The sequence below is a fragment of the Ranitomeya imitator genome, chromosome 2, assembly GCF_032444005.1.
Source record: "Ranitomeya imitator isolate aRanImi1 chromosome 2, aRanImi1.pri, whole genome shotgun sequence".
Lineage (NCBI taxonomy): Eukaryota > Metazoa > Chordata > Amphibia > Anura > Dendrobatidae > Ranitomeya > Ranitomeya imitator.
In genome coordinates, this window is record NC_091283.1 from 372,369,479 (window position 1) to 372,379,072 (window position 9,594).

Here is a 9,594-nt window from a genome sequence, read left to right on the forward strand (position 1 = left end):
TTGTGCAGTTTGTGTTGTCACATTTGGGTATTTTCTATCAAATAGACCCCTCAAAGTGACTTCAAATGTAATGTGGTCCCTAAAAAAAAAGGAGGTGGAGCCGCATATTCATTTCTCTAATCAGCGGTCACGTGGGACAGGGGAAGAGCTGCAGCACCGAAGACCGTGTGACGGGCAGAGGGAGCGTCAGGATCGCCGGGACTAGGTGAGTATGCCTCAGCGCCCTCTCCCCCTCACCCGCCGCCCCTGCCGCCCACCGTGACTCGAGTATAAGCCGAGAGGGGCACTTTCAGCTCAAAATTTTGGGCTGAAAATCTCGGCTTATACTCGAGTATATACGGTATTATTGGGCAGGTGATAAGCAATGCCTGGTTTGTTCCAAACATACCGCTTAGAATTATCACCAAAAAGGTCTATCTTTGTCTCATCAGATCAGAGAATCTTATTTCTTATAGTCGGGAGTCCTTCATGTGTTTTTTAAGCAAACTCTACGCGGGCTTTCATATGTCTTGCACTGAAGAGAGGCTTCCATCGAGCTACTCTGCCATAAAGGCCTGGCTGGTAGAAGGCTGCAGTGATAGTTGACTTTGTGTAACTTTCTCCCATCTCCCTACTGCATCTCTGGAGCTCAACCACAGTGATCTTGGGGTTCTTCTTTACCTCTCTCACCAAGGCTCTTCTTCCACGATTGCGCAGTTTGGCTGGACGGCGAGGTCTAGGAAGACTTCTGGTGGTCCCAAACTTCTTCCTTTATGGATTATGTAGGCCACTCTGCTCTTGGGAACATTGAGTACTGCAGAAATTCTTTTGTATCCTTGGCCCGATCTGTGCCTTGCCGTAATTCTGTCTCTGAGCTCCTTGGCCAATTCTTTTGACCTCAGCATTCTCATTTGGTCTGACATGCACTGTGAGCTGTGAGGTCTTATATAGACGGGTGTGTGCCTTTCCAAATCAAGTCCTATCCGTTTAATTAAACATAGCTGGACTCTAATGAAGAAGTAGAACCATCTCAAGGAGGATCACAAGGAAATGGACAGCATGTGACTTGACAGCATATGATTGTCTGAGCAAAGGGTCTGAATACTTATGACCATGTGATATTTCTATTTTTCTTTTTTAATAAATTTGCAAAAAAATCTACATTTCTGTTTTTTTTCAGTCAAGATGGGTTGCAGAGTGTACGTTAATGAGAAAATAATGAACTTTTTTGAATTTACCAAATGGCTGCAATGAAACAAATTGAAAAATTTAAAGAGGTCTGATTACTTTCCGTACCCACTGTATGTCATTTGAGTGCCCAAAAAGTGGTGCCCAGCTTGTGCTTCTGGAGACACAACAACTAAAAATTTTTAAGTGGGTTCTTCCTGCTACAGCTATTTTAAAAATGTTGATGGTGACAGTATTTGGGCAGTCACTAGAATTCAGAATCAAGGGGAATATTTGGCTTTGGAAGCACAGATTTTGCTGGATTGGTTCATGGAAGCCATGTTGCTTTTCAAGATCTACTTGCTTTGCAAAATAACTTTTTTTGTCTTGGTTAATGATATAATTACAGTATGCTGCATAACTTGCAATTTCGTTGGGTATTTTAGAAATTTTAAAAATATAATTCAGCTTAATTTATTAAAAAATAATCATTATTCTTGGCAGGTGACTACACCAAGAGATCAGATGGTACACTGACTACTTCAATTTTTAAATCGGATGACCTTGATATCACTCAAGATATAACAGACGCCTATGCCACTATTCCAGAAATACAGTCATCCTTTCACCGCAAAGATCTATCATCTTATCCTTTTAAACAGGTTCCATCTTCTGATTCATCACAGTTTATTAAGAAAAATAAAAGTCACAAAAGAGATATTAAATATCGAAATACTATTACAGCAAAAAAGTCATTTTCAAGTGCAGAATGTGAAAAAAGTTTTTCCCTGAAAACATCTTTTGTTACACATCCAAAAATTCACATAGAGGTTGTTAGTCAAAAAAGAGTTCACACAAGGAAGAAGACAAATTCATGTTCAGAATGTGGGAAATGTTTTGCAAGTAAGTCAAAACTAGTTATACATCAGAGAACTCACACAGGAGAGAAGCTATGTTCATGTTCAGTATGTGGGAAACATTTTAACCAAAACTCACATCTTATTAGACATCAGAGAATTCATACAGGGGAGAAGCCATATTCATGTACAGAATGTGGTAAATTTTTTGCAGATAAATCATATCTTGTTACACATCAGAGAATTCACACAGGGGAGAAGCCATTTTCATGTTCAGAATGTCATAAATGTTTTACACATAAATCATATCTTATTACACATCAGAAAATTCACACAGGGGAAAAGCCATATTCATGTTCAGAGTGTGGGAAATGTTTTATATATAGATCACATCTTTTTACACATCAGAGAACTCACACAGGGGAAAAGCCATTTCCATGTTTAGAATGTAAGAAATATTTTTCATATAAATCAACTCTTGCAATACATCAGAGAACTCACACAGGGGAGAAGCCATTTTCATGTTTAGTATGTGGGAAATGTTTTGCAGATAGCTCATATCTTGCTACACATCAGAGATCTCACACAGGGGAGAAGCCATTTTCATGTTTAGAATGTAAGAAATGTTTTACCAAAAAATGGAGTCTTACTAAACATCAAATATCTCATAAAGGGAGAAGCCATTATCATACCTAGAGGTGGGAAATGTTTTACTTGAAAATCATATTTTGTTGACCATTGTTGAATATTGCACAGTTATATATTTATATATTCACTATATGGACAATAGTATTGCAACAACTCCCCTTAAACCTCTCAAAAATACCCAATATTTCCAACTACCAATCTCAGTGATATGCCAGTCATCGGTTTCTTTTAATATACTATCTCCATGTGTGAACAAAGTCTATAACTTGTCTATACTGCGATAATAAACCTTTTCATATTGTAAATTACGATTTACAGGTACGATTCATTCCTGCTTTGTTAGAACATCTGGTGTTATACATTCCAATCAAAATAAAATGTTTCCCTCTCCCCACCTCCCTTATCCAAATTTGTAATTCTGGGGTAATATTATCAATTCAGAGACCTCATGTATGGAAATATTAGGGCTACAGGAACATCACATATTTTATAGCGCTATATCCATAGTTCTTTATACATTGATGTATAGATCAGACAAGGTCCTCGTATTTAGGCAGTTTCTGCTTTACTCAAACGCTCTGTATATCAACCAGATCAGTGAGACTCATTATACCGAGTAGAGAAGCTCAGGGCCGTATTTAGACTTTATGCTGCCCTAGGCACTTTTCGTGCTGCCTCCCCCATTGGTATGACTAATGCAGATACTGTCGATGGTGACTTAGGCTACTTTGACATAGCAATTTTTGCCATTTGCGGATGATCCGGCAGTTTTTCTGCATCTGCCACGTAACGGATCACTTACGGCAACACTGTGTTCGGCCTCATTCATTCAATATGGTACTTGCGGACATGTGTGGCACTTGCCACGATCCGGTTAGCATTGTTTTTTTGTCTCACCACAAGTGCAAAACTGCAAGTGCCGCATATGTCCGCAAGTAGCCATAACTACCTGTCCCTGCACCTTGCAAGCTCATCCCTAACAACCCCTCTGATCTAAAACTGCACTATAAAGCTTTAGAAAAACAATTTAACTGACATATTCCTCTGATAATGAGGCTCCAGGTTATGGCGTAGAATGGGACGGGTAGTCTCCGGGTCTCCAATCTCTCCCCCTCGCTGCTCTTATCACGCCCCGCTGGGTGTCATCATTCCTTCTTTTCTCGCCCCCTATGTTAAAATTCCCGCCTCCTCCTCATAGTATGACGTGCAGCCGGACATCAGTTCTGGTCCGGTGCATTGTGGGGGCTTATCAGGTGTACGGCCAGCACGGGCCAGCTTCAATATGAGGACTGCGCGTGCACCTGGACCCAGACCGTACAGCCCATACACCTGCTGTATTTTTACAGCAGCTCTCTTAATCTGATGAATTTGTATGGCATAACTGAGTTTAGCTAGGAGAGTCTCCCTTATTATTAAAACATAACTTTTTATACAACACTAAAATCATGGGCAAAAAAGACACAAAGAAAACCACGTGTATAAAGTGCTCGTGCATACCAGTGCTCAAGATAAAAAATGGTTTGGTCTCACCATTGTAGTAGACATATTTTCATTGAGGGTCCATTTTTTCATAAGGGGAGGGACTGAAATAGTTCTCTGACTCCCTGTGATGCCGCTGGCTCCTGACACTGTGGGAACCGCGGCTCACTGACCCGCCGGGACGATTTCACCACCGATCAGAAGCGGTGTTTGCTGCGCTGTCATGCACATGACAGCGTGTCAAAGGCTAGGTTCACGTTATGTGAACCCGTTTAACGGACTACGTTACACCATGGCATAACGCGGTGTAACGTAGTCCATTAACGCCGCCATTGTGTGAACTTACCCTAAAACATTACTAATAAGACTGTGTTCATGTGTTGTATTTTTGCAGGGTTTTTTGCTGCTTTTTTATGCAAGTTGTAAGCTGCGTTTTACAGTATTTTCGGGAAAGTGTATGAGATTTCAGAAATCTCATGCACACACTTTGGTTTTATTTCCCTGACTGATTTGGAAAACTACTGTGTTTTTAAAAACTGCAACATGTCACTTTCAGCGGTTTTTATGCCCTTGTTTAAAAAAAAAAAAAAAAAAAGCATAAAAAATGCTGAAAGTGACATGCTGCACTTTTTAAAAACGCAGCAGAAATCGCAAGTAGCAGTTTTTGGTGTAAAAACCTTAGAGTTAAATCAGACTTTTTTGGGGAGGTGGAGGGGCACTAAACTTTATCAACATGCACGAAAGACAACAAAACACAGCAAAAACTGCTTTTTGTAGGCAGCTTAAATGCAGCTTTAAATTTGCATAAAAAAAATGCAACATGTGAACATAGATGAAAGGTACCGTCACACTGAACGATATCGCTAGCGATCCGTGACGTTGCAGCGTCCTGGTAGTGATATCGTTGAGTTTGACACGCAGCAGCGATCTAGATCGTTGGTCGGAGCAGAAAGGCCAGAACTTTATTTCGTCGCTGGACTCCTGCAGACATCGCTGAATCGGCGTGTGTGACACCGATTCAGCGATGTCTTCACTGGTAACCAGGGTAAACATCGGGTTACTAACCAGCGTAAACGTAAAAAAACAAACACTACATACTTACATTCCGGTGTCTGTCCCCCGGCGCTGTGCTTTCCTGCACTGGCTGTCAGCGCCGGCCGTAAAGCACAGCGGTGACGTCACCGCTGTGCTTTACGGCTGACCGGCACTGACAGTGCAGAGAAGCAGAGCGCCGGGGGACAGACAGCGGTAGGTAAGTATGTAGTGTTTGTTTTTTTACGTTTACGTTGGTAACTAGGGTAAACATCGGGTTACTAAGCGCGGCCCTGCGCTTAGTAACCCGATGTTTACCCTGGTTACGAGGGGACTTCGCATAGTTGGTCGCTGGAGAGCTGTCTGTGACTACTCTCCAGCGACCACACAGCGACGCTGCAGCGATCGGGATCGTTGTCTGGATCGCTGCAGTGTCGCTAAATGTGACGGTACCTTAACAGTTCCATACATCCCATCCCCAATATGTACTGCGCTGCCTAAAAGAAAATAGTGCTGCTAAATATCAGAACTGTCACAATAACAATCAGTCATAAATGCTGACAACCCCACAGTCGTAGTGACAACTCCAGGGTAGTGTCATTATGGATGGCAGTGCTCATATTGGACCTATGACCTTCTAGGGACCACCTAGTATTTTCCCCCATAGTGACCCTTAGGTTAAGTGCACACGCTGCGGATTCCATTGCGGAATTTTCCACAGTGGATTTGCAAAATCCGCAGTGAAAAACCGCTGCGTTTTTTACTGCGGATTTACCGCGGTTTCTTTTGCGTTTCTTCTGCGGGTTTTCACCTGTAGTTTTCTATTGGAGCAGGAGCAAACCCGCAGCGGAATCTGCAGAAAGAATTGACAGGCTGCTGAAAATAAACCGCTGCGTTTCCGCACGCTCTTTTCCGCAGCATGTGCACTGCGGATTTCATTTCCCATTGCTTTACATGGTACTGTAAATGCATGGGAAATGCTGTGGATCCGCAGCAAAATCCGAAGCGTGTGCACATACCCTTACATGACAGGCGGCTGCAGACCATCTGCTGACGGTACAGTGACATGATGAAGGTGCCAGGACTTGCAGGCATTGTTGGGACCATGGCATCTCCTGGAGGTGCACAGATCAGTATCAGCCCCATTCCTCCCCCAAGACTTTTCACACATGATTAGCGTTCTCTCCAACACACAGACTCCTTTGATCAGTGCTCCCCGGCTATACCGCCCCCATCACAGAGCAGCCCCGAGCCCCTGCCGTGCACTTACACTATCCAGGTCCTGGTAAAGAGAAGGCTGGCAGCGTGATGGGCAGGATCACCCAGCCTGGATTCCTGGAGAGACGCATGCTGGTGCCAGGTCTGTGCTGCTCTGCTGACCGCTGTCCTGGGCTTCAGCACTTCACAGGAAATTGCCGGGATCCAGGTGGAGGCTTCTCATACTAACTCCAGAGGTTTCAGCTGCTCTTCTCCCACAGCCCAGGATGGCGCTCCCCACCACCAGCGCCCCCCACTGCCAGCCGCTCGCAGGTCCTGATGGGCAGAGCGGGCTTTAGCCTTTCCAATCCCCGGGTCAAGGCACCAGCAGTCCGGCCAGGTTACAGCAGAGGGACGTGATCCCCAGCAGCCAGGACACTGAGGTGGGCGGGTGGACTGTCAGGCAGCTACTGAATTTGGCGCCTTAGCGAGGAGGGGGCGGGGCCTATGAAGTGACGTGTTTCTGCTTCTGGCTCCCTGTGCAGTACATTTAACTGCGTGTGATCTGAGACCCGCCGCAACAAGAAGACATAGGTGGGTGGAGGGAGCAGGGCGGAGGTGGGCGGAGGTGGCAGAGGAGGGCGGGCAAGCCCCGGACCATTGAAGAAAAAAATAAAAAAAATAAAAATAAACAAAACCTTGTTCAGGTGCCGCCCCCCCGCATCCTGCCGCCCTAGGCACGTGCCCTCAAGTGCCTAGTGGTAAATACGGCCCTGGAGAAGCTCCAGGGAAAAATTCCCCATCTCGTTCTAATATGCTGGAAGTCAGGCCCGAAGTACCCAGCCCTAGTGCCTGGATTCTCTTATTTTTGGTTCTATCGTTTCTTTTAGAATAAATCCCTTTCTCATATCGTTCCGTAGTAATGACTATTAATCACGTTTTTAGAGGATGGTTCATTTAAATCCATCTAAATGTTATCAATTTATGTGCAACAAACTGTGTTCTACCGCAGTTTTACCATGTGTGTCCAGTGTCAGTAACCATAATAACCATGGAGTCTCCAACCAAACCTGCTAATTATGATTTTAGTAAAGATTGCTCAACAACAGTATTTGTAGCATGGTCTGTAAATAACAGTAAGATAGATTACACCTCGCAACAAATTTCAGGGAAGTTCTTGTCTCCTGAGAAAATTTTATAGTATCTTATAGATTTTATTATGCTGAATACGAATATGTCTGTATCACGTAAGGTTTTTAACACCTTCATGACTGGATTTTTTTTCAATTTTTCATTTTCGTTTTTCGCTCCTCTTCTTTCCAGAGCCATAGCTTTTTTATTTTTCCATCTATGGCCATGTGAGGGCTTTTTTTTTTGCAGGCGCTGGGTCGATAATGCAGCAAGAGGAGGCGGCGCCCGGCGCGCACAGCTCCGGAGCGACGGCTGTGCAGCTTCTAATTAGGAAGGAAAGTCCCGCCCCCCGGGACGATTTCAGGGTATGTGGGGGCACATTTTATAAGTGTTTTTTTTTTCAGCGTGTGCAGGCGTTTTTAATTAAAAAGCCACCTTGTCAGAATGCAGCATTACTGCTGCACAAGGTGGCTCTTTTAGTTACAAACGCCTGAGGGGGGTGACAGGTTCCCTTCAATTCTTTTTTTTTTTAATTGATAGATCGGGCGATTCTGAACGCGGCGATACCAAATATGTGTAGGCTTCATTTTATTTTATTTTTTATTTTGATTTGGGCGAAAGGGGGGTGATTTGAACTTATGATTTTTTTTATTTTGTTTTTTAGATTTTTAAACCTTTTTTTTTTAACTTTTGGCATGCTTCAATATCCTCGCTAGGAGGCTAGAAGCTGCCATAGCGCGATCGCCTCTACTACATAGAGGTGATGGTCAGATCACCTTTATGCAGCAGAATTACAGGTTTGCTATGAGCGCCGACCACAGGGTGGTCATCACTGCGTTGCCATCACAACCAGAGGTCTCCTCGAGAACTCTATGGTTGTTGATGGCAGATTGCTATGAGTGCCACCCTGTGGTCGGCGCTCATAACAAGCCTGTAACTCAGCTGCATAGAGGTGATCTGAGCATCAGCTCTCTGTAGCAGAGGCGATCACCTCCTATGGAGGCTATTGAAGCATGCCAAAAGTAAAAAAAAAAAAGTTTTAAAAATCTAAAAAACATAAGTTCAAATCACACCCCCTTCGGCCCCAGTCAAAATAAAACAATAAAAAAATCAAACCTACACATATTTGGTATCACCGCGTTCAGAATCGCCCGATCTATCAATAAAAAAAAATAATTAACATGACCGCTAAACGGCGTAGCGATAAAAAAAAAATCAAAACACCAGAATTTCATTTTTTGGTCGCCACGACATTGCATTAAAATGCAATAACGGGCAATCAAAAGAACATATCTACACAAAAGTGGTATCTTTAACGTCAGCTCGTCCTGCAACAAAAAAGCCCTCAAACAGCCATATTGACGGAAAAATAAAAAAGTTATGGCACTGGAAAGAAGGGGAGTGAAAAACAAAAACGTTAAGTGATACAGTCTTTTGAAGCACATATTTGTGTTCAGCATATCAAAATCTATAAGATATAATAACATTTTCTCAGGGGACTAGAACTTCCCTGAAATTTGTTGCGCAGTGTAATACATGTTTTTAGAATTATAACAGAATATTATAATGTTTCGTATCATTTCTCAAAAACCTTACGTGATAGGAAAAATCTGAAGTCATTTCTTAAATCAGCATGAAAACATCTATCAAAATTGTCTGAGGGACAAAACCTTTGTAACACAGTGTTATCATACCTAGAAGGTAGGAACTATTTTACTTTAAAATCATATTTTCTTGACCATAAAGGAAAACTTACACAGATATAAACCTTATACACGACCGTTCCAAAGTTTAGGGTCACTTAGAATTTTCCTTATTTTTTAAAGAAAAGCATAGTTTTTTCTAATGAAGCTAACATTAAATAATTCAGAAATACGCTCTATACATTGTTATTGTGGTAAATGACTATTCTAGCAGCAAATGTCTGGTTTGTAATGCAATATCTTCATAGGTGTATATAGGCCCATTTCCAACAACCATCACTCCAATGTTCTTATGGTACTTTGTGTTTGCTAACTGTGGAAGAAGGCTAATGGATGGTTAGAATACCCATGAAAACCCTTGTGCAAGTATGTTAGCACAGCTGAAAACAGTTTTGCTGATT

The 9,594-nt window shown here is 42.6% G+C and overlaps 1 protein-coding gene across 1 annotated transcript in view; it reads left to right on the top strand.

The window, feature by feature from the left end:
* Nucleotides 1–3,044, top strand: part of LOC138663976 (oocyte zinc finger protein XlCOF22-like) — a 51,876-nt gene extending 48,832 nt beyond the window's left edge. The window contains exon 7 of the mRNA XM_069750372.1: nt 1,651–3,044. Within this exon, the coding sequence (XP_069606473.1) occupies nt 1,651–2,699 (1,049 nt within the window). The 3' untranslated portion in view covers nt 2,700–3,044. The remainder of the gene's footprint in view (nt 1–1,650) is intronic.
* Nucleotides 3,045–9,594: the final 6,550 nt, after the last annotated feature.